The 26,235-nt window shown below is 37.6% G+C and overlaps 1 protein-coding gene across 16 annotated transcripts in view; it reads right to left on the reverse strand.

Annotated features, from left to right (window-relative positions):
* Nucleotides 1-26,235, reverse strand: part of pHCl-1 (pH-sensitive chloride channel 1) — a 655,929-nt gene that overhangs the window by 198,223 nt on the left and 431,471 nt on the right. For 7 of the 16 annotated variants that reach the window (XM_083128521.1, XM_083128534.1, XM_083128555.1 and 4 more), the window contains exons 3-8: nt 25,262-25,357; nt 23,010-23,063; nt 21,389-21,451; nt 19,819-19,881; nt 9,038-9,082; nt 3,152-3,214 (exon numbers count right to left, since the gene is read on the reverse strand). In XM_083128521.1, coding sequence (XP_082984647.1) covers nt 3,152-3,214; nt 9,038-9,082; nt 19,819-19,881; nt 21,389-21,451; nt 23,010-23,063; nt 25,262-25,347 — 374 coding nt within the window. In that variant the 5' untranslated portion in view covers nt 25,348-25,357. Of the gene's footprint in view, nt 1-3,151; nt 3,215-9,037; nt 9,083-19,818; nt 19,882-21,388; nt 21,452-21,970; nt 22,102-23,009; nt 23,064-25,261; nt 25,358-26,235 lie in introns of those variants that run through there. The other 9 variants (XM_083128589.1, XM_083128546.1, XM_083128533.1 and 6 more) reach the window with 8 other exon arrangements.

A 26,235-nucleotide genomic window follows, 5' to 3' on the forward strand; every position in this document is an offset into this window, starting at 1 on the left:
ACACATATTTATTTTTTGTGATGAATTTTATCTCAGACATTTGTAACTTTAATAAACTGAGTAACGTGTAAAGAAATTTACAGATCTTTTTTTTAGTATAACTATGCATTTAAAGCCAGTGGCAAACTGATTACTATTTCCACATGTAGATCGCACTTCATTATGTGTGATATAAAAAACCGTGTACTTATTGCCCATGTAGTAAAATTACCGAAACAAATTAAGATTTTAATATTCTATTATATTGACAGGATTATTTTTTTAAAAAATCCATTAGCTCTCTAATGCAATTATTATTATCACTATCATTACATTCCTGTTAGAAATCTTGCTTATTAATACATGCGAAAACGTTGCTTGTTACTCAAATGCATTACAGTTCTTGACTAATTAAATGTCTCAATTATGATATTAGATTAAATTCCAGAAAGACATACTACTTAGTTATGTACTACATGACATACATATGTACAAGAACACAAAGGTGTCTAATAAAGTGTCTATCGTAAAGATCCCTAGATGGCAGACTTTATAATATTTTATGAAACGATAAATTAATTAATTAAATACAGTTCACTTTAACTGGCCTATTAAATTTTGAACGCATATATTTCATACTTAAATGAATTATGGTTTATAACTGTAATAATTACTCTTATTTAATTTATGCACTGATTTGGCTTATTACATTTGAATGTAAATGTACAAGGCTCAAACGACTGTTTTCGATGAAAAGGGATCGATGCCTGGCTCTCATAGTAACAAAACTGTCTAATAGAAAGCCTAGATCCTGTAAAGCTCGCTTTCTACGTGGTCTTATGTGCATGGCATGACTACTACAACGATGAACAAACGTCATTTGCGTAGCACGCTACAACGTCAGAATTTGTATGTTCGAATCTAACCGCTATAGCGATGTCAGTTGCTGTGAAAACTGCGAGAGGTGTTTGCCAATCGCAACACACGTCATTACTCCGTTGAATAAAAATTCTGTATAAAATCGGTTTCGCAATGTGAATTGACAACGATAATGTTTTTCATAAACAACTGCAAAGAGCTTAAATAAGATCGTATTTGTAGGACTACCCAATACGAAGAAAAATTTGTTTCAGAAAATTTATGAGAACCTTTTTCTTTTGGTCTGTTTAAAAAAATCTGAAATTAAGACTTGTCTTTAAAACCTTTCTACCTGCTCTGTAATTAAATGTCATCATGATCGGACAAGTTTGTTTTTATTTATAGAATTTCAAACAGAACGGTCTTTTGTAAAACGTAAAAAGCAAGCACTTTTTGTTCTTACGACGAAAATAAAATCAAAGGCATACTCGAAAATTTGTTACTAGCTTAACGCAGAACTGAATAACCTAAATTTTGGTGTAGCTGGTTTTTACGTAGGTCTAATTGTTAATTGTTAATTTAAGTCCAAACTCTAGTATCCATAATTTTTAATCCGATAGTAGGTTAACTATTATATAATTATTATTATAATCTAATATAGACATTAATAATTATGAATATATTGTGAAGCATTTTAACTTTTTCAGAATTCCAATCAACTGACACTTTTGAAACACTAATTACCCAAGATCCACCTGCTACTTCAGGGATACAGCTAACTTCCTTGAAGAAAAACAATAGCTTACCCTTGTGTTGTCTCAGGTGTGTGTGGTTTGCAATTAGCTGCTAAATATTGTGACATCATCTTAAGGTTCTTTTTTGTTTTCTTTTTTTACTTTCTTGTACAGCTGGCACAATATCCTTTTTACACTCATAAGCACTTCCTTCTAAGTTGCTAACAAACATTATTTAAACAAGAATAAAGATGGGACATCGTAAAAAGCAGATCATATTTGCCATGCAACATGCTCACAGATTTATTAAACTCATCTTTTGGAACCGTTCTTCATCTCCAGCTGAGTTCATGGATGTTTCCAATCTTTCATGAGTCTCAGAAATTAGGAAAGTTTCAAATACTACCTCTAAGGTGACTAGAAATATGATTGATGTAAATTTCATTTCCAATGCATTTACAACATGAAATTAGAGAATTAATAATGGCCATTAAGACAATTGTTCATAAGTTACTTTGAAGATTTTTCTAGAGAACCTACTTCCCTTATTCTTCATAACATAACTCTACATTTTCAATAAAGTTTGAGTCTACTTTTGTTATTAGCTTCCTATAAATTTTATTTACGATAAGTTAGTTTGGTGGTTGTCAATGTAATGTGCCCACATAGAGTATTGGTAAGTTAAACTATCCAGCCTAGCTCTTGCCTATTTTGGTTGGGAGCAGTATGATAGGATTAAGTGTTATCTCTATTTCCTCATTCTCACCAAATGGGTCACCAGCCTAGCTCTTGCCTATTTCTGGTTGAGTATTTAAGGATTAATTTTTCCCTCTTGCTCCATTCTCACAAAAAAGTCACCACACTTGCAATTGGCTATGCCCGGGGCAGTACGACAGGATTAGGTATTGCGTCATTGCAACCCAACAGGCCACCACCCTATCTTTGAGGAATTAGAAAAGGATTAAGTTAACACTATTGTTTTATTCTCACTTATCAGGACACCAGCCTAACTCTTGCCTACTTTGGGGGAATAAGGGTTATCATTCTTGCGCCATTCTCATCCAATAGTCACCAAGTTCCTAGACTTGCCTAGTGTGGATTGGTGGCTTTGAGGAGAATGGGTATTGCTCGAAAAATATTGTAATTTACAATGGGTTGTCTTGTTATTGAGTACTGCAAGACAGAAATATATGACTGCATTGGAATTCTTATAAAATTGTTAGTTTAGCAGTAAGCTACACCTATTTTCTAAAAAATCTTCAAACTGATCACAAATAACGACCTCACAAACTAGTCGTGGAGTTTGTGCTACAAGTATCGTCTTCTAATGGAGAAGTTCCTGGTTTGTTTCCCCCACAGAGCGAGCATTAGCCTCGTCGCACAAAGAGGAAGAAAAGAGAAACAGACAAGCAGAAGCAATGCAGGCAGCAGCCAGCAGTAAGGCTACGGAAGAGATTCTAACTTAGTGGATCAAAAGGGAAAAAAAAACAGCACTAAACGAAAGCCACACACAGTCACGGCTATGCAGCGCGTGTTCGCAGCAGATATTGGCAAACACACGCTCATTCACGTGAACTCACCCGTGGGAAATATATTCGCAGTTCTGCACTGATGATGAATATTTCGGCGAATAGCAGGGGTGACTGAAAGAAACAGCAAAATCAGATTTTATGGACTCACTATAATGACATTGACAATGATGGAAAGACATGACACAGAGATTAAGAATGAGTAAACGGGTTATGTATGTTAAGAAAGGATATGAAGAGATGAAAATTAATGAAAGGGAAGCATAAGAGTGGCGGGAATTGAAAACAAAAACCGAAATGGAAGTTGACAAAAGGAAACTGGTGTAAGTAGTAGGAGATAGGACTGGTGGTAGCTTAAAGCAAGGAAAGGTGTGATAATGAAGGTTTCCAGTAGAAAACAGACGGACTAAACATAATATAGCAGAGTTACAGCTCTAAGTTAGACTAGAACAGTGCTACCTGTACAATCAGCACTGCTCTATAGGTCAGATAGATCAGAGGTATAAAACTCGCGGAGTAAATGTGGGAAGATTTCGATGCAACTGGCTGGCTACAGATCAGAGTATTAAGTTAAATGAAATGTTGCAGTATTTGATGAGAGAGCACGATAAACAGAAGTTGGAAATGTATGAGTAGAGAGAGAAAAAAGTAATGACAATATGTAATAAACAAGAAAATAAAGATGAAGTAAGAATATAATAAAACGAACGGATACAACTGTGTGGATACAAGAAGTAGTTTTGAGAAGCAGGACAAGGAAAGATTGGAAAATGAAACGTTGCAGTATTCAAAGAGAGGGTAGGATAAACACAAGTTAGGAATAAATGAATAGAGAGGAAAGGTAATGACAAGAATAAAAAAGAAAATAAGATATGAAATAAGAATGTAATGAAGTAAGTGAATGCAACGAATGGGAGAGGAAATAAGAGTTTGCAGGATTCTTGTTGGGAAACCTGATGGAAGATGGAGGGATAACGTTGAGATGCACCTAAAGAAAACCGGTAAGGATGGAAAAGATTGGATTGATCTTGCCCAGGAGAGGGACAGATAGAAAGAACGCTTGTGTTGCTTCAGCCGTAAACCCTCGGAAGATTAGTTGAGTGAATGCAACCGTATGGATAAAAGAAGTGGGGTCTGGATAAATTGGACAAGGAAAGGTTGGATGTAATGTCGAGAAAGATTGATTATAAAGATTGAAAGTTAAGGAACACCAGTGTGTGGAAGACTGTCATGACAAAACTAGATTGCACTAAGAATAGGTAAATGCAGATGAAATTCCGCAAAGAAGATGTTCGAAGTTCGTTGAAGAGAACAAAGAAAATTGATGAAAGAAGATACAAAGCACAGGACGATTTCAAGAGTCAACATTTTGAAAGTTTAAAGAATGTCATAGTATACGGAAACAATTGCAAGAAGCAGCAGAGAGACCTACTTGGATGCAGAGTAACGATGAAGATATTTATAGAAGCACTGTGCTGTAGTTAACACGAGCTGAGCATGAAATCGTAATACGTGGAAATGGGTTACTGGTGACGTTGTGCAGGGAATTCCCAGGGGGAGTATGACGAAAACTGCCATTATTATGGTGACAATGGAAGAGGAAAGTAATTTAGTGGAGGATGTAATAACAGGTCTTATGAGAACGGCTGAGGCTGGAGCGTCATGTGAGGGAGGAGGGGATTAGTTAAAGGGAGAAGTGGATGTTCTCGAATAATTGGAATTTGGTTCTAAGCTGTGTAAAAATGGATTAATCATTAAACAAACAATACAATATGAAACAAGTTGGTTACAGAAGCGCTATGGACAATTCTCAAATTTGTTTTTGGGATAATCAGGAATACAATTTCAGGATTCAAAGATCTGCTTTCGATTTGAGAAACATGTCATCGCACATTGTAAATATTTCCTATAGGGATGAGAATTATATAACACAGTTGGAAAATTTTAAAATAGAGCACAGGAATACTAAGCCATGGGCATATCACTGCGTACGTGTCCATCATCTATTTCATGAATTCATAGTAGGCATAAAAAAAGCGAAGTAAAATAATAGAAACAGAGAAATAGCATTGTATTTCTCATACTTTACGTCGTTTGTCTTTCATTTCTGGCTAATCGCAACAGTCAATATGATTGAGTGGCTTTTCAGTCACTTTTGGATAATCACGACGATGAAGATGAATGATGATTTCATGGGTGTGATGCAAAGAACATCCATCTACCGAACTCCGTGGAGGAGTGGTGAGCACAGCGCGCTACGACTCCAGATGTACCGAGTTCAAATCCCGGCCTGTGCATGGGTGTTCTTATCAAGTAGCCCCTCATCAATTTCATCATATCATCACTCATCCTCTTCGCCATTAGCCAAAAGTGGTAGAAGAGCGAAGTAAAATGAACAAAGTCATTCAATCAAGCCCAGGTCGGGACTCGAACCGAGGATTTTCTAAAGCGAGATCGGAAGTCGACCACTCAAGAAGCCCGACCACCGACCCCGGCGATTGCATGATCAAGGAAGATGTAGAAAACAGCACGAGCTGACGGCAAGGAACTGGAAGAGAACATTCGCTGACCAGATGGTGAGTCGACCCACCACCCGACGTTCTACGGCATCGAAGCGGCTTAGAGGAATAAAGTTTAAGGGTTTGACACAAACAGAGAAATACAATAAATAATTTCTTTTCTATATACAGGGTGTCCCAAAATTCCCGCATCAATGGAAAGTTCTGTGTAGGTGCGTCATTGGATGGATTTGTCACAAGGATCAGCGAAGTGGACTCCTCATCACCTGACGTAAACCCATTGGAATTTGCAGTATGTGAAATCCAAACTGAACACTCTGAAGACCAAGGACTGCAGAAGAGTGCCATACCACCATACCATTCTGCGGAACATGCACGTTATGTTTTGGCATTGTCGTTGTAATAACAATATTGTAATTTACCCATGGATGCGAGACTTTTGGACCACCCTGTAGATACTCCAATATCTACAGAGATGGCAATACGGGATGTAATTTTCTTGCCATTAAAAACGTGTGAGCACTAAACAGGAAAAACCGACGGTTGAAGTAACTGTTAATTTTATAAGTAACGTTACTGTAAAAATAGTTATTGCAATAAGGTTGAAATATTTGCTTTAAGAACAGTAAAAATGAGATTTTGATGCATCTTTCTGGATGATGCATCTATTTGTTTCATCTGATGAATCTACTTTCCTGTGTGTTGGAAATATATTGAACCCTAGCGCATGGTAAGAGAAGGCTCGTTGTCTTTTATTTAAAAATCGGATAAGCGTATAAATTCGATTAGAACGAGTTTTAGTGTATACCATTACTTCAAAGACTGGAAAACAGGAACAACGATTGGTAGAAAGTCGCACGATTCAACAGATAAAAGGAGCAACATTGCAAAACTACACCGAAACAAGGGTTGTAAAGCACGTGATTGTGGCGGTTTGAGCAGCCATTTTGACAAAGCAGAATTAGGTTATAAAACAGAACGTTGGACGATTCGCACACGTTTCAGCCTTTAAAACGCACCCGTGCAGGACATAAAGCTACGGAGCTGGGCAAAGTTTAACTTCGCTGGACCAACCGAAAGTTTTCTCGTCCGGCAACAACGAAAGCCTTTTTATTTTGTGAGGAGAAACGTTGGACTCAACCGGCGAACACTCTTGGCGTTGCGAGTCTAACTCCAAACTAAGTGAAGCATTTTTCTTTATCCCACTAATATATACTCAGTCCCAGGAGTCTGCAGAGCAACGAAGTGTATAATGGTAGAGAAGGGGAGAAAGCCAGTGCGCGCTGCTGCAACCGGCTTATAGCTGCAGTCGCGTTGCCTCCTCCATGCAATCCCTTTCACGCTCGCTCACGCGTTCATTGGTCGAGCCCTCTCGAGTCGCTACTTGCGTGGAGGACTTGCTAACGTTCGCTTGCTCCACAGATTCTCGGGACAGAGTATAATAACTTGCTTTAGGGCGAAGACTCAAGTATTACGTAAGCAATGCTAGTGTGGACTCTCAAAATATGACGTCATCAAGATGACCGTCAGACAGTTTCGCTACGATGCATTTAACTACACTCTGTCTCGGTAATCTGTGGAGCAAGGCTGAGCATAACGGTAGAGAAGTGGGGAAAGCGAGTGGGGGAGAAAAGCAGCGCGCTACTTCAAACGGCTGGTAGCGGAAGTCGTGTTGCCCCATCCATGCACTCACGTCCCCTCTCACGCGTTCATTGGTCGAGCCTTCTTGAGTCACTATTCCGCAGACACTTATTTTCGTTCACTTGCTCCAGAGATTCCCGAAAGAGAGTGTAGTGATAACTTGTCACATGAGACATACAAGGGGTTGTTTTTATGTTCCCAAAAGAACAAGACGAACTTATAGTTAAAACTAGTTGTTGTCATAGTAAGCGTCTTGTTAACAATGTTGCCAGATGCTGGACTGAAACAGTTTTGAGTTTCTGCAACAGCTAACGTACAAGGTGTAGGAACAAGTTGCTTCTAAGTGCTTTCACACTTAAGTAGGAGAGCTAAGTAGCCAATCTGTTTGCAGACGTTCTTTGCACACAATTCTCTAGGTCTTCAGTCCTTCGACAGATTGGCTTTCTTTGTAATCTGAAAGAATTACACATGTTCAAAGGTAAACTTGGAGACCCAAATAACAGAAGGCTACCTAAGCATATTATCCTGTTTTAAATTTGTATTTATGGACTTCTGAATCAAATCTGAATATTATCAGTTGGAAATATGTCTGTTAATATTCTGTAATCTGTACGTACGTATAACAGAGTTAGGTTCATTATATAAAGTAGATATCTTACGAGCAGGCACGTAGCCAGGGGGAGGGCTGAAGCTTTCCCTGAAATCCTACAAATATATAATTTAAATAGTGTATAGTGGTAATTAATTTTACTTCCTTATCATCCTTAAACATCATAAAATAAGTTGTATTATACGGAGAAATTTATCTTCCGGGATTCTCCTCCACACTTTTTTTGTCTTTTGATTACGGTTGCTGATTAGGGATGAGTCCCACCCCTCCCCAAAATAAAATTATGGTTACGGGCCCGGTTACGGAATATTACAACGTGCACTTTTGCTGCTAAATTTTATTATTTATGTACACTATTGGAGGCACTCCTTTACAGCGAGCTTATATCATAATGACAAAAAACAATATAATGAAACATTTGCATGTTATTGCTTTTTTTGCTGAGGCTGCAATGTGTATCAATCGAGTGGGCGATTCCAAACGTAAAAGGGGAGGCAGGTAAAAATATGCACGAAACGTTGTGTTGTTTATTTCAGTATTTCGTTTACGTAGGTTCGGTTGTTTACTAGATCTCATATTCTTTACTACTCTTGAAATTCCATTGTTATAACATCAGCAATTTTCACGACCCAGTTTGCGTTCCACTTGAAGCCTCCACCCCTATTTTGCTCCTGGACTCGTCCAATCAGCGCATGCGCTCTTGCTTCGATGATCGCTACAAACGCTGACAGTTTCTTTATACATGCTGGAAGTAGTAGTGCCTGCATACTGACATAGAACAGTTGCCTGCAATAACAACTCTGCTTTCAGCATGACTTTGTACCAAGCATCCTAGGTTTGCAGTTTTGTTCGTTAGGTGTGTCTGTGTGAAATGATCAAAATGTTCAACGATCGATATAAACTTACCGTGCCACGTTGAAAACGAAGAACATAGAAATGAAGACTTTAACACAATCTAACACAGAATTGAAGAAAGGAATTAGTGCACCAGATTAACAAATCTTGTTAAAAAAGCAGTTGTAAGTGCTTAATGAGGTTAGTGTGGAAGAGAAGGGGTAGACCTGAACACGACTTCAACTTATTAGAAAATTAATAATTACAAAAAGGTGAGACTAGGTGAAGAAAGGTGAGAACAAAGCACACGGCACACGATAAAACAAAACTCACCACCAATTCGTAAGGCAATCTTGGATGCTAATGTTTCTTGGTTCACTGCAAATAGAAGAAAAGAAATGAAACTTCCAACAATGGGCTCTTCAACAATGAAATCCTAAAGCATGATTCATGTTGTTTGTAGAATGGATTAGTAATTGATATGCTTAATTGTGGTGACGTTTTGGAGTGTAAATCTGTCTCCATCCTGGGGGATCCATGACGAACAGCTAGTTTGTTTTTCTTCTTTTTGATCGCACCTCGTATATTGAAAAAACATACATTTTCCTAATAACGCATGGTCAGAAATGCATGTTTACAGTTATGGCCGTGTGATGGTGTTGATTACAATAAACACGTGAAATACTATAAACTGGTGCACGCCCAAAACTCAATGCGGGGACCTATATTTTGAAATTTTTGGTAGTGCAGAGCAATTTTACATACCTGGAAAGCAAGTGATCTTTCAAGTTTGATAATTTGGAATTGGGTCAATGCAATTCACGAAATGATGGTTAAATTAAGGTGTGAATTTTTCATCTCCAACTAGAGTTGATGAGCTATATCTTTGCTGGTGATTGTGGATACTCCTCGCACAGATACATTCCTGTAGTTTGCTTTTTTTTGCTTCGTTGTCAGGTTTTTCTTTATGAGCGTCAGAGTTTATTTTGCTTAAATCTCATTACACATGATTTTCTGATGAGTGCATTACATGCTTTGTTGGAATCCCTCCCGCAACTGTCGCAGGGAGAAAAAATCTAATTTGTTCCCAGACGACACAAAACAAACACGTACATATAACATTAAATCCGGTCAGAGAGCCGACAGCAGCTCTTGGAGAAGTTGCAATCTGGCCTCTGGATCTTGAGTACGGCGGAGGGCTTGAAGTCCATCCACCATTCTGCGTAGAGTCTGGAGAAATGTTGGTTCCAAAACAGAAGTAGTAGCCAACGCAGGTCCTCCATATGGTCGGTGATCGGAAGTGAAGGTCTCCACGTGGAGACAGATCCGTATCGGAGGGCTCGGAGCTTCGGACGGCGGTGTTGAAGTTGACTTGGAGTTTGATGCGGCTTGGAGGCGAGGTGTTTCCTTCTCCTTATTTTTTTCTGCTTCACCGTCGTATTTTTCTTCGAGCTGGGATTGCGAGAGGTCTGAAGTAAATGTTGGTACATAGGGCAACCCCTGTAATTTGCCGTGTGTATGCCCTCACAGTTGGAGCATTTGGCAGGCTGTTCTGGAGAGAGCAGAAAGAAATCGAATGTTCTCCAGAGCATTTGACACATCTGGGTTTCATCTTGCAGTAGCGCAGCGATGGCACTGCAACAGTTGTTGCGATCGGAGATTTCCTACGTCAACCCTGAAGTGGGCCTGGTATTCCACGTTGTAGATTTCCGAAGAAGATAAATCGTCTTCGGAGTCGAGTTCAGTTCGTCGTAGGGTGACGACGACCAGTGGAAAAGTCGCCGGGTCGGGATCCCGGGGTGTAGCGCCGAGACGAACTTGCTTTTGCCGGAAACATCTTCCGTTGTTTCAAGTGGCGAATAGAGTCAACGTTGAATTCTTTATCATGCAGAGTATGATATATATCTTCCTCAGAAAGATCTGGGAGTAGATGCCGAATGACCACCTTGCGGAAGCCTTTTGTAGCAGGTCCTGCAGCCACCTCAACTCGCCCCGACTTTTGAGTGAAAAGGTATTGCCAGGACGTGTCATCCGCATAGACACAACTCGTCAAGTCTAATTGTTATTTAAAATATGAAATATGTAAAATAAATTTAAAAAAAATATTAAAATCACTTTATATTTCATCTCTTGATAAGGTGACCATTGCGTTGAAGAACGCACCTTACAGTATAAGAAAGCATGGATTCGGTAAACTAGTAAAAAGCATAGCTATTTTGTAACTTTTAGCAATATTTGTAGGGTCATATTCGTGGACGTCCGGAAGAGGGTAATGAGAGTGAAGCCCCTTACCTTCACTGTAAAATGAATGTCAGCCTAAAATTATACAGAAGGTTGATCCGTCTATATGTGTCCGAATTTAAACCTTCACCCTTGCTCACAGAATGGACCGATCTGAATGATTCAAACAGCAGAACAAAGCCAAAGGCCTCTAGTATCGCGCCAAGTTCGTGTGTGTGTGGTGTGTGCATCATGGCTCCCAAAGTGAACCGATTTTGGGAAGGCTACGTCGTAGCACTTTTCCACCCTAAGTTTTCCGTGACACAGATTCAAAAACAGTGCGGGGAAAATGTATGTGCATTGGCGTTAACGACCATCAAGAACATAATTAATCGACATAAACACCACGACGTTCCAGCACTTCGTTCACCCACAAAGCGACCGTGTACTGCGGTGACTCCACCTGTAGCTCGGAAGATGCGCCGAATGGCCCTACAGGAAAACCCTCCTGCGCAACGTGTGATGGAAAGATGAGTGCACGTGGCACAGTTCACTGTGAACCGCAATCTACGTGACAAATTAAAGCTTGAGATGGTGTTTAAAAGTCGCGGACACTTCCTCACTGCGGCCCATCGGAGGGGGAGAGAGAGAGTCACTGCAGGCACCTCTACGAACGCCATCTATCCTGGGAAAAGTGGAAGTTTGTTGCCACACTCGATGAAGCATGGACTTATCTATCCGATTGTGGCAAAATTCGAGCCGTAACGTACACCCCACGTGGCGCAAAAACCCGTCCTGACTTCATCCGTCGGTGCAAAGCAAGTTTCGCGAAGGGATTTCTGGTTGTCGCGGGATACTGCTATGACGGCAAGTTAACGATCCGGCTGGTGCCTAAAAACTGTAAAATCAACTCCGTATTTTATCAGCAACATATCCTCACACCAATTTATACACACGATCTGCCCCGTTTGTATGGAAATGCAATAAATCAAGTCAGTGTGCATATGGATAAGGCCTCATCAGATACATCTCGTTCTACACAGAGATTTCTGCAACAAATGGCGGCAGACACCGGCATCCAGGCAATTCCCTTCCAGGACATACCAGTGAAGTCACCTGATGCCAGTCCCACGGATTTTTACGGGTTTGGCCTATTAAAAAGAGCACTTGCATCTCGTTGTGTCACCACTGTCCGTGGCCTCTGGAAATCCTGCCAAGAGGAGTGGCTCAAGATCCGGTTCCTGTACTTCAACGGAGCCTCCTACAATGGAAGTTACGGTGCAGGGCTATTGCCAGGACCAATGGTGCTCACATCGAGGGCAACCGCTGGTGGTCCCTGGTTTTTCCTAAAGTAGGTGAGACGTCAAAATCGGACACATATAGACGGATCAACCTTCTGTATATTTCACACGTATAGTTCCATTTCAGTCACAGTTTTAGAAGGTCGCAGAAGCATGCCCTCAAACAGAGAAGTGTTTTCTTTGAGAGGACAGCTCCTTTATGGGGAAAAGATGTCTTGTTTACCCCCTAAAAATATACCTTGCCTGGCCCTCCCTGGCGGACGTCTACGGTCTTGTTTTGGTAGTTTTAGAAAAAAATGCATGAAAAACAACTCTAGTTTTACCTATCTGCTATCACCTCGTATTTCAGAAACAATGTATATTCATCTCAACTGGTAAATTATTGTCATTTTTTATTATCTACACTGCATTGAGATTGTGTAAAATTAAAAAAAAATACGTAAGCAAATCAACTGGAAGCATCCATAGGACCAAAAATACAGTTCTGCCGATGTTCTAGGACATCTGCTGTATAAGTGTCAATTGTCAGCTTGATTGATACGTGTAAGTGTCCGATGAGTGAAAGACATGTCAGATTATACATAAAACTGGAGGAATTTGTGTACGTGAATCAAAAGGGCAATTGCCACTAGGCTATCCTAGGCTATAGCCTATGTGCAGCAAGTCCATGGCACAAAAGTGAGACGCTGAAGGAGGCAGGAGTGACAAAGACCATCGACTATTAGAATGCCTTACTACTGTGATAATATGGCAAGAAAACAACATGTCAAGCCCTTTTACTTTCTTATTTCATGAAAGAAGGTAGCAGGAAGTAGTTTTCAAAGTCAACATTTGCAAATAAATGCAGTGAAGAACTCGGGAACAACTACAGTGTTAAATGCAGAATGCACTACCAAATCTTACCAAAAATCAAAATTTCAGACGTTTTAGCGATATGTTCCGTGAATCACTTATCAACGACCAGAAGCAGGGTAAATCAACATATGAATAATGAAAAATACTGAGTTGCCAGAATTTATTTTTTCTTACTATTCAACTTTCTCGACTTCAATTACTTTATTATATAATTCACTGCTAATATTGTTCCATTGTATATGATTTTATCTCTATTGTATTTTATTGCACTTAAAAAAAAAGGTAAAGTGCTCCCCTGTGCATAGCACCACGCCATGAAGGCGTATAGGGGGTGTGGGGGTAACGCCCCACACTTTCTTGATCCGGTCGTGAGCGGGGGTGATGTGATCAGCATCACGCCCCTGACCGCCTTTACCCCTCAGGGTTTCCCCCAGGTACCCATGTTATTCGACGCTGGGTGGGCGCCGGGGCCGCTTCCAACCTTAGAAAAGTTCCCGGATTTGAACCGGCCGGGGATCGAACCCGGGACCTTGAGCATGGTAGTCAGACGCGTTACCAACTGAGCCACCGCGGCCACATTTTATTGCACTTTCTTGTTTAATTTCCTTAATTTTTTTGTTTTAATTTTTATTTGAATCTGTTCTATTATATGGGATGTTATTCAATTTTTTTTATTCTTTTGTACTTTCTTGTTCAATTTCTTTGTAATCTTGAATTTAATTTAATTTTTATTTTAATCTGTTCTATTGTATGGGATTTCATTCCATTTGCATTTTATTGTACTTTCTTATTCAATTTCTTTGTAATCTTAAATTTTATTTTAATTTTTATTTTAATCTGTTCTATTGTATGTGATTTTATTCCATTTACATTCTATTGTACTTTCTTGTTCAATCTCTTTGTAATCTTAAATTTTATTTTATTTGTTTTAATCTGTTCTATTGTATGGGATTTCATTCCATTTGTATTTTATGGTACTTTCTTGTTCAATTTCTTTGTAATCTTGAATGTTATTTTAATTTCTATTTTAATCTGTTCTATTCTATGGGATTTCAGTCCATTTGTATTTTATTGTACTTTCTTGTTCAATTTCTTTGTAATCTTAAATTTTATTTTAATTTTTATTTTAATCTGTTCTATTGTATGTGATTTCATTCCATTTGTATTTTATTGTACTTTCTTGTTCAATTTCTTTGTAATCTTAATTTTTTTTAAATCTGTTCTATTGTATGTGATTTCATTCCATTTGTATTATATTGTACTTTCTTGTTCAATTCCTTTGTAATCTTGCATTTTATTTCATTTTTATTTTAATCTGTACTTTTTGGGGTTAGGTGGTAGACAAGCAACGGCTGAACCTCGCCCAGCAATAAAGTCAATTCAATTCAATTCAAATGTAACCCCCCCCCCCCATTAAAATGACCCCGATTTCCATTTTTGAGAGTGAAAATTAAAAAAAAAAATATTTTTGTGTATGGAGCCTCCCTAGAAAGCTATCATCTTTAAAATTCCAGCCGCTCCCGAAAACAATTCCTGCGAACTTCAGTGGTTTGGCTGGTCATTTTCGTCTTCAAAGATTCTTTGAATTCTTTGCCTAGGATCTGTCATCTCTTCATATGGACTGAACTAAAAAAAAAAAATTAGCATCCCTACCCACACAAAGAGTGGGAATGACACAACTTTCAATGTATTTATAATTAAACATATAAATAAATGAATATTTACACGCAACATGAACACCAAATCGTACTATATACAAAAACAATAAATAAAAAAATTGAAATCCAAGCAAAGTAAGTACTGTACAACAAAAATAACTGCACTCTAGATACATTCCAAATTTCAAATTTCATTAAGAGATGACAGCACTTACTTAATTGTAATTAGCGAATCCGCTAAAGCTCCTGTATTCAAAAATAAAAGTTAGTAATTTCTTAGATCTATCTTGTAACTTCGACTTCAAAATAATGCTATTCCAATACCTAGAAATGAAAACAGCTCTACTAAGGAGAGAAATTTTGAAGACAAACTCTCGAAACAAAGTAGACAGGCATTTGTTTTCTTCCTTCGCTTTGCTTTCGTGTTATCATAGACATTGGGCTTCAGCCGCATTTTCACTTGAAGTGTCAAGCGCAGTATAGTACTGGCGTACGCAGAATTCTTTTGGGGAGTTGGATATTACATAGTAGCTACATAGATATTTCATATATTTAGAACTTTTCACTCTCAAAAATGGGATCATTTTAAGCCGAACTTGCATTTACAACTGTTTAATCCAGAGTTCTTCAATGCTTTGATATGAAATTGTTTCTTTTCTCAAAATGTTGGAGAGGACTGTGGCCCATCAGCCCCTCTCCTCTGCATATGCCAGTGCTGGTGACCGAAGGTGTACTCAAGCCCGCCGTGAAATATTCCTATCTCATCCAAAAGCTTACAAGATTAATTTTCATAATGCTTTACAATTGAGTCAACACCACACACCCATACACACAGGAATGGAAAGGATGAGAGACAGAAATTAAGACGTAGGAAAACAGAATAATAAAGAAAAGAATTAAAAATATAGAGATAGAGAAATTGGAAGAAAAAATGATTAAACAAAGAAGGGAAAATATAGGAGAAAGAAAGGAGAAACAAAGAAGGAAGGAGCAAAGAGAAAAACAGAGGACAGAAATAGAGAAAATAGAAAGAAAAAACGTTGCAGAAATAGAGCAACTAGGAATGAGGAAGGAAAGACAGGGACAAACAGACAAAGGAAGAAAGAGAGATAAACAGAGGGAGAAAGAAAAGGTTGGATAAACAGAACAACGGGAAGTATAAGAAGTAGAAAATAGAGAAAAGAGAAAATTGCTGAAGAAACAGAGCAAATAGGGGGTGATAGATTGAAAGAAAAAGAGACAGATAGAGAGAGAGAGAAACAGCGAAAGAGGAAGGGGGAAGATAGAAAAAATAAGAAAGGAAAGATAAACGAAGGATAGAGAGAGAGAGAGAGAGAGAGAGAGAAGGAAATAGGGGAACAGTGAAAGGGAGAGAAAGAGAGTGGTAGAAAGCTAGAGGAAAGAAGGCATACGAGAGAAAAGAGGGAAAAATAGTAAAATAGAGAGAAACAGTGGAACGAATAAATTTGAATTTCTTGAATTGATGTTTTTAAGTCCACTTTATGGGATTATCGGGAATGGACCTACAGTTTAAAATGGAATCCGAACGACTGCGCAATGTGCCTCCACAAGGTAGTGAAACGAATAAAGATGGGGAAAAAAATAGGTTAAAGTACAGAATTTTTCGAAGCTATCACCACCTGAAAATATTTCATCCCTCCCCCTTGAGTCCTCGTACTGACTACTCACTCTTGCAACGCCACCGCACACCCCTCCTCTCGGAACGCCAGTGGCAGTAACAGTCTTTGAACATCGCTCCGATGGCAATTTTTATTTAGTAGAAAATCCCATGCATCTCGAGTTACAACCTCCTTTCCCGTCGGCCCACATAAAAGGAGCCGGCACGCATTTTTCGCACAACGTATCGAAATCTCTTTCCCCGGAGACATATTGCATTCAGAACACATGCCATGCCAGTCTCCAGCGTGCCATAAATCCCGGATGAATTAGTGTACGGCGTGAGGCACGTGTAATTTGCGTCCGCTGCTCGTACGAAAATGATACGCGACGGCGATCAGAACAGAAATTCGTTTGCAGCCCTCTGAGGTCTTCTCTATGTGAATAATTACAGCGAAACAAGCTGCAGCGTCGCAAGGGCTTTGAAAACATATTTTTTTGTGGCAGTAAAGGTAGTTTTTGTACTCTTACATGTTGACATTCAAAATGGCATCCTCCGCGTTGGGCGGTAGTTCAAATATTTACGTATAGGTGGCAGGCAAATCGTAGTATTTACTTTTCTGAATCAAAGTTTCCTTTCTGCTTTCTTTTTAAAGACTTTGAAATTTCCATTAAATCGAGAACTTTCTGCTTAACAAAATACTGTCTATAAAGTATATCTTCCTGTTATTTTTGGTTCACACACACTGCTTTCTACGTTATATCTCTAGTTATCTTCATGACACGTGATCTTATTTATTGTGGCAACAAATTTGAAGCCAGATCATCATACTACGCCACTACCACAACTTTAAAACAGATGGGAGTCAAGGAAACGGTACTTCTACAAGAAAACTTCAAGAAAATGCAACGTTGCAACGTTCGAATTGATGTAAAGGTTCAATAAAGTACAAATCATCAGAAAAGAAACCTCAAAGCTGTTATGAACAATAAAATAATATTAAGAAATCAGTAGCCTAAATTTTCAGACCTTGTTATCATTTGAATGCAATTCAACTGAACATAAAGGCCATAAGGAGCGAGTGAACTTTTCAGAAGGTATTCGAGTGACAATACCACTTCCACCTAGTATTCTCTGGACTGAATTGTTTCCGTCTAACGAAGTTCTGGCGTCAAGACTCAGAACCAGCATGCTCATCCTTGGAACGGGTCGCGTTCTGTTCAGGTGTGTTTATGATTCCCTTTCATAAATTTCATCTAATCACACTTATCCTAATCGTTGCAATCAGCCAAAAAGTGGCCGAAAAGCAACGTAAAAATAACCAATCGGTCAAATCAATTGAACACAACTCCAAAGTTGTTTGTCTACGGGGTGTCCCAAAAGCAACCGAGACTTAGAACGTTTGTGCAAAAAGCGATAAGAGACATGAACCTTCCACTGGATATTAACTTACAAGTTACAATCGTACAAGATATGTAGGGTAGATTTGTGCATGATAAATTTCAACTCTTTTATTTCATCTTGGCATTAATTGAATGACATATCCAGATGTACGAGAACACGTGGCACTGACCTCCGACACGACCAATGTTGCCAGTACACCATGTAATTATGAATGTCATAATTAACCTTAAAAATCGTCTGGAATCCATAAAAATGCGTAAAAATTTATCGTTCCTTTTGCATATCGATAGAGACCCACAATGACCATCGATACATATAGAAATTTATTGCAAGCGACTGCATGGCTATCTTTCATTCATGTTTTTTTTTTCTTCTTTCAATAACTATATCTTAGTAACTTTTCTTCCATAATGAACGTTCGCGTAAAGGATCATTTCCTTGTTTAATGTTTGAAAAACATCCACATAAACACAGTTAATACACAGTGCAAGTTCATGTCTTTATCGTTTTTTGTACAAAAGTTATGTACGTTCAAAGTTTCACTTGCGTGCCTTTTTTGGACACCCTCTTCCTGCTAAAATAAATTTTAGTCTTAGATAAGAATGCACACATATAAAGCTAGCGACAACACCAAATACATCAAAACTGAAAGCAAGAATTGCATAGGTATTCATACGAAGAAATATGACTTTCCAAATTTCCCGATGAACTGTACAAATCAATATGCGAGATAAAAAGAAGTGATAATAATTGGAAAATATATACAAAAGATTCGTGAGTAATATAAAGTAGGCCGTGTGCGAAGGAAAAGACTCCAGAGAAGAATTAGGAAAGTTTATTCCAGAAGGAAAACTTCGCAGAAGTTTTGAACATGAAGATGAGCGTGTGGTAAATGATGTGACTCACTCACCAACTTGGATCGTCCACATAGTCTGTGACCGTTGGCGCTGTTGTCTGACTATGATCCGTTGGGCTGCAAGAAACACACACTGTCAATACAATCTTGCTCATGGTAATGATTGGGTGTGCAATAAGCCAGCAAAATCTGGCGAAAGTCTTGAAGAGAGATCGCACCAGGGTAGATGTTAGGCAGAAGCCAGGAAGAGAGGGACTGAGCCCGCTTGCACTAGTCAAGCCCCGTCATCGCATTTGTTCAAATCTTTCAAAGCTGAGCCCATATTAAAAAAATCTTCTGTACTTGAATCCACGCACACTTAAGTTGAAATTCTAAGAACAATAGCGTGGAATGTTATTGTGTGTCGTTTAAACGGAGGAGAAACCATATGCAAGGTGCTTCACTCGCTATCGGCTCCTCTTTGAAATTAATGGACGCAATTCAAGCAAATTTGACACGGATATAGTACTTTGGTATGAGAAGCATGGTTACGGCATGTTCATATCAAATTTCACTGAATTACGTTCATTCGTTTGAAAGTTATATGGGAACATCAGGGGCCGAGAGCGAGTGAAACACTCTGTATATACGTAGTTCTCATAAAGTTAATAATTCAAATGCAGTTTCTATAATCATAAATTCCGTACATAAGCATCGTGCCATGAAGGCACATTTAGGCGATGTGGGGGGGGGGGGGGTAGGGCCCCACATATTCTCATTCTCGGCCATCTTGGACGTGTGATCAGCACCACGCTTCGGCCGCCTTTACCCCCCAAGGGTTGGCTCCAGGTACCCATAGATTTGAGGCTGGCTGAGCCCCAGAGCCGCTTTATGTGGGGACAAAGCTGGGAAATTTCCAAACTCAGACCACTGCGGCTATAATCATAATTTAAATAGTGAAATTTCATTATGTTAAATATGCATTATGGTTGTTTTCATCGATGCCTTACTCAGGCAAATTATGCCTAAGACAACATCGAATGTAACAAGTAGCAGAACGAATATTCACAATAATTAGGGATAGAATCAATAATTGTTTGGTTTTCAATCGTGCGTGACGCTTGTTATTCGTTATCCTAAACGTTAGTGTGTTAAGTATTCTCTACTGGGTGAGGAAATATGTACTTCCGAAACGTTGACTTAACAACCGACGAGAAACTCACCTTTTGGAAATATTTGAGAAATCCATTCCTTCCGTTGCATTCGCTAGCAAACACTCAGGTGGACTGAAAATAAGTGAACTTAAATAAGTAAAGGAAACGAAAATCATAAGAACAAAATAAAAATGTACAAAACAAACATACAGCAATTTAACATTAATTGAAAATGAAACGTACTAATGAGAAATACACAAAATAAAATTTAAGTCATACAAAATAATACATAAGAAACTAAATATGTTTAAAGTAACGAATACATGAGTGAATGAAGTAAAAAATAAATATTAAAATATAACAATAATAAAATATGTGAGTTTGTTAGGATTGAACATAACAGGACCAGAATATCTTATGTTCAAGTTATTTTTTTTTTAAATTGAGGGTATACTACAGCTACGTGGAAATAACCTCAAGAACTGCTAGGAAATATTATGAAATACATTCTATCAGGGATATAAACAATAATAAATTACAAAAGGATTGAATTGAAAAAAAGAAGCGTGAACAAGGGGAAAGGGCAAACTTTTAACCCTATTGTAATAATGATATGCAAATATTTCTTGATTTCGTGTCCAACCGTGAAATTGTATTAATACAAGATGAAAATATGCCTAAATAAACTCGATAATGTAACCACTCTTATCAGTATTTATTATCTACTGGATATTTGTCATGTTGCTATTTTAAATTTAAACATTGTTGGATCGTTTTAATTTGTTTGTGCGATACTTGAGAATGTAAAGAAAATAAAAGTGCATATTATGTTACTGATTCTAGTATGTTAGTAGACAAATATACAGAGATGATAAATTTTTGCAACTTTTAGATTTGCAACAAGAGTGAAACTATATAGCCGCAATCTATTGTTAAACACGAATTACATTAAGCCACGATAACACTGGTCGACATGGCCTTGGTTGTCTCGCAGATGACTGTTGTCTCTGAATAATTTCAACATGCTGATTCCAAAAATGAAAATCATTTTTACCCATCACATCAAACTATTTCAGGAAACAATGTATTAACTGCCTTAATTTCACAGTGAAATGTATAGTTCTATCATTTTCCTTACAGATGGCTCTGTTTAGATGGTGGAAAAATATTGAGTTTCTACAATACAAATCCCCCAATTTTGAACTATAAATGAATATAGAATTGTAAACATTTAATCCATCTTCTACCTTCACGTGACACATTTGCATAAAAATTGTATGAACTTTGGTTACGTAAGTTTTAATTTTGAAATCTCTCAAAAAAATTTCATTCACAAAATGTCCAAAACTCAATTTTGTAAAATCGTGGGTTGATTAAACTTGGTGACGTTTGGAAAAGACCTGACGTGATTGGAAGAAATGGATGTCCGTGATCAGCATTCAAAATACTTCTAACAATCACCTATTGGTTTGAAAACATCCGAAGTTTTTTCTTCTTCAAAATGTCAACCATTGTAATTGATAAAAAGTATACTTCAATAAAGGGTAATAACTAAAGTTAAGTTGTTGTGAGGAGATTAGATTCGTTACTTTGGTTCCATTGGTTAGTGCAAAGTCAGAGGGTAATGAGGAAAACTCACCACTCTATACTCTCCCCACTTCCGATTTCTGACGAAGAATTACCCCAAGCACAACCTGGTGGGCTGTAAAAGCAAGTCTTCCTTATCAAAAGTGCAAGTAAATAATAATATAAAACAGCCGAAACAATATATATAGTTCCCAACTAAAAGTTCACATTAAAAAGGTAAAAATAAGAGTATATATCAAGCAGAGAACAAAATACCAAATTAATGAAGGAAATGACCTACGCTATTATTAACCTTTATAAATTTTGTGTGTTTAGTTACCCAAATAAATAACGTTTTTAAGTTTCATTAACATTTTCTACTATAATATTCTACATGGTAAATATGTTTCTTTCTTAAAGATTTTCTCTACATAAGTATTCTGCTATGATGTTATGTGAACTGTTTTCTAGTTTAGTTTAAAAAAACAGTAATGCTTCCCTGCTCAGTGTTTCCTGGCGACGTTACTGATAAAACTATTTTCTCCTCATAAAAATATTACAAAACAGCGAGTGATAACAGAATAGTAACAAAAAATTGACGAATTACTTTGAAAACCAAAATGAGTATACTAACGAACGATGTAATTTAACTTACATGAAAATATTCTACGCAATGTGAATCCTAAATAACCCAAATCCATTCTTTCAATCCACTTAAGTCGCCAAAGTTTGTATAATGAACTCAACCATGCGGGCATAGTGTTATATAGTGCAGGGTTAAAGGCACTGCAAAGAATAAAAAAATAAAACAAAATAAGGAAACACACAAATTTAAGGAAAAACCAAAAACTTAAAAGGCAACAGTTGTAATTTGTATTGAAAGGCACAGGCACAAGGATTATAGGGTAGAAAATGCGAAAACTCGAATAAAGAAAATGAACACACTACACTATAAATAAAATAAAAACAACACATGCTGCACAAATTGGATTTCTTTGACATTGAAGTTTGTTTATAGCTTTGCCACATTTGTAACCCAAGTTTAATGCTCACAATTTTCAATCATGAAGGCAAAAATAAAGTGTAAAATTTTGTAAAGATCAAAACACTAATATTTTTTTCAAAAGGATTCATAAATATTTATTAAAACAACATAAAACCTTACATGGATTAATAAAAAATTGACGTTTTCAATAAGAGAAGGATAATGGTTATGATAATTCAAATGAAAGCACAAGTTGTGAAATATGGAAATTCTTAAAAATACAATACGAAGAATTTATATTCTTTAAGAATTTCCATATTTTGCAACTTGTGCTTTCATTTGAATTTTCTTAACCATTGTATTGATGGATATAAGAATGTGTGTATTGATGAAAGTAGTTACTTAATTTTCTCAACAAGAAAGGAATTAAATTGAACAAAATGATAGAAAATGTAACTCAAATAACAAACATCAGAATTAAAGCATAACAAACCAAATAATTTTAAAAGGAAAATCGTGTAGACATCAATAACTGAAAAACTGCCTACATTCACTTGTTTTATTTTCGTAATTGGAATTTTTAGATCTTAGTTATCGTTAATCGAGACAGTTAGTGATTTGATAATTATGGGAAAAGCAGAGGTTCACAAATTGATGCAATTTAGTTTACTTGGAAACCTCTAGAGTTCGTTAGTAGCTGCGAACTCACCACTCTAAACTTGCGTTTACAGATGGCATTGCGAGCTCCTCACTTCCGGGTGGACTGTAAACAAAAATACATGTAACTATCTAAAAGTGTAATAACAACGCAATAAATTGACCTGAGATGGGAGAATTAAATGACGAAGTGGTGTTTCTCAGTGAAGGAAAGTATTACCAAATTATCTAAAGGCTCTTTCAGTATGCAAATGGAGACCAGTTGTTTTTCACTCATATCCTCCACCAGCAAATTTAATTAACTCCCAAGTAAAGACTACTCGAACACAGATAATAATTGTTTCTAGAAAAGTGACTTATATTGACATTTCGTGGTAAAATTTGTAATTGATAATAATGGTGTTCTCTATATTTCATGAGAAAGATTCCAAATAATGTATAATAAATAAATAGTAAGTTAGAAAACAATGTGTTTTGCTTGTCGGCTCTTGAGAGTATTGGTGTTTTGTATTTTTTAATATTCCTCCCTATGAAGTTGGTCATAACATAATTAGAACAACACTGTCAGGGATCATTCCTACGGAGAGTAGTAGCCCATTAAAATTTAATAAACTAATATAACTTTTACATTAATTCGAATGCTTATGTTCGTAATCTAAGTTCACAAAAATCAATTTGTAATAAACAAAGTAATGTTAAATAGAAATTTAAATATGTTTAACTGTTTTGAACAGCATACTTCTCGAGAGAACCTTTTTGGTGAAGAGGATTCTTTCAGAAACTGGTCACACGAAGAACCCACGCCAACAGAGATTCGGCCCTTGTAAGGACAACATATTCTGCCCTTCTAAGGATCATGAACATGAGTAAACGTCAAGCGACAGGCACAGAAGTTCTTTCAACCAGAATGTATCGGGTTACCACAATTAAAATTGTTCTATTCAGAGTCGTCTCGAGCCCGTTTGAAGCATCGGATTACGGTGAAACTTGGTAGAGAGGCTTTGGAGACAACAGAGAAGCGAATGCCGACGATAAAAGAACAGTTCAAATATTCACCACCAGGTGGCACTGAGGCGCTGCAGTAATTTGAGTTTATATTGGTATAGCAGCGTTCAGTATGCAACGTGAATGAAGCTTTGGAAGCGTAAGACAGCGTCATCAATGGTCTCACGAAGCGTTTCAATGTTTTTCCCTGTGCACTGATTTCAGCGCCAGATTTCAACCGGGTGGTGAAAATTTGAACTAATTTTATTTTCGTCAGCATTCGCTTCCACATGGTCTCCATTGTCTCTCTATCAAGTTTCACCACGATCCGTTACTTCAAAAGGACTCCAGAAGGTTCTGGGAAGGGCAATTTTAATTGTGGACACCCTGTATGCATGACGCCAACACAGCATCAACTCGCATCGAAGTCAAGGAAACGGAACTTTACACAACACCAGTCAAATTGAGCATCTGTCTGGTAAAACCCTGAAGAGGACATTCGTTCTCCACAGTATAAACTTCAAGATGTATTTCTGATCATTTAGAACAATCTGAACGACAAAACAAATGTTTCATGTCGAATGCATCGAAATTTCTTTGTTCTTCCGGTAATCCCAGAAATTTCTGCAGTTCTTCAATTTCCTCCACCTAGGCGCAAATACCGCAACATTTATATTTTGCTATTTGAAGCAGCTTCCTACGACTTTGAACATGAATGATGATCATGTGAAATAGATGAAAGTACAAACACAGTTATCCCTGGTCTTTTTAGATTGGAAGTTATGTTACGTCGCTTCTCTTCCATTTTTCACTAATCGCGACGATGAGGATGAATGATGACATGATGAAATTGATGAAGGGACACTCACGATGAACACCCATGACCAGTCCAGGATTCGAACTCTGGACCCCTGGCGTCGTAGCGTGCTCTGATAACTACTCCACCACTGTGGTCGGCTGATACCTGATCTGGACCAGCGATTACACCTGATGAGGTCAAAGGGCAACAATCTTCATGAAGGACATATATAGATTGCTTCATTACTTTTTAAGTACTACAAACACTATTAATTTCTCGTAAGAATGAACCCTTTCCTTCTTTGAAAAGAATCTCAGTTCTGCATCCCACTGTGCAAGATACACTGTATAAAGATAAGTAAGGCATCAATAGCAAGACATATTCGAATAATATATTTTCGTTATGTAATTATTTCCATGAAAACAAAAGGTGAATGCCAAATTCAGACATTTGCTAGCATGCAAAAAAAAAAAAAAAAAAAAAAAAAAAAAATGATGGATGGTCATCATCTTATTACTTACATCTTTGATGACACTTCCGCATTGCAAAGGTACAATGAAACGGCGATGAAGCCGAACCATGCCCAGCGCAAGAATGTCCGCACCATCTTAGGGCATCTGCAATAAGAGAAAGGTGTGTGATTGAGTATAAACACCTACATTTGTGCACATCGTGATATAAACGACATATGAGTAATACTAACAAATGAAAATGATATTAAAGAGGAAATAAAAAGCAGACTTAATTTAGGAAATACGCCTTACATTTCTCTTCATAATATCTAAGAAACTAAAAGTTAAAATATACAAAACAGTAATTTTGACTGTGGTCCCTTACGTTGAATGAGGAAAATATTTGAATCTTAAAGGGATGAGGAGACAGGTGAGTGGAGAAGGTTACATAATTTAGAACTACATAATTTTTATTCATCTCCAGCTATTATTAGAATGATTAAATCAAGAAGACTTAGGTGGGCAGGCCATGTGGCACGAATGGGAGAGGAAAGAGGAGTTTACAGGATTCTCCTTGGGAAACCTGATGGTAAGAGATCTGTAGGAAGGCCAGGACGAAAATGGAGGGACAACGTTGAGATGGACCTAAGGGAAATCGGTAAGGATGGAAAAGATTGGATTGATCTTGTCCAGGATAGGGACAGATGGAAGGCCTGTGTTGCTGCAGCCATAAACCTCCGGGTTTAAGAAGGCTAGAGAGTTAGTTAGTTTTCTTGACAATAAATTCGCGCCTAACGTGGATGCTCTTAGAACAACTTCAATCTGAAATACAAGATAAGCACAGCATTTGTAAAGAACACTAGGATAGTACATGGAAAGAATTAAAATAATTGATCTATAAAAATCTTGCCTGAAATGCTTATTAACTGAGTTTGCGGCCTGATATATCTGTTATTCTTTTGGCACTTATCGGTGGAAGCATTTCATCGGCTGTAACCTCTTAAATATGCAACACGACATATATATTCACAAAACTATTTTGG

The sequence above is a fragment of the Lepisma saccharinum genome, chromosome 1 (assembly GCF_977018435.1).
Source record: "Lepisma saccharinum chromosome 1, izLepSacc3.1, whole genome shotgun sequence".
In the NCBI taxonomy this organism is placed as follows: Eukaryota; Metazoa; Arthropoda; class Insecta; order Zygentoma; family Lepismatidae; genus Lepisma; species Lepisma saccharinum.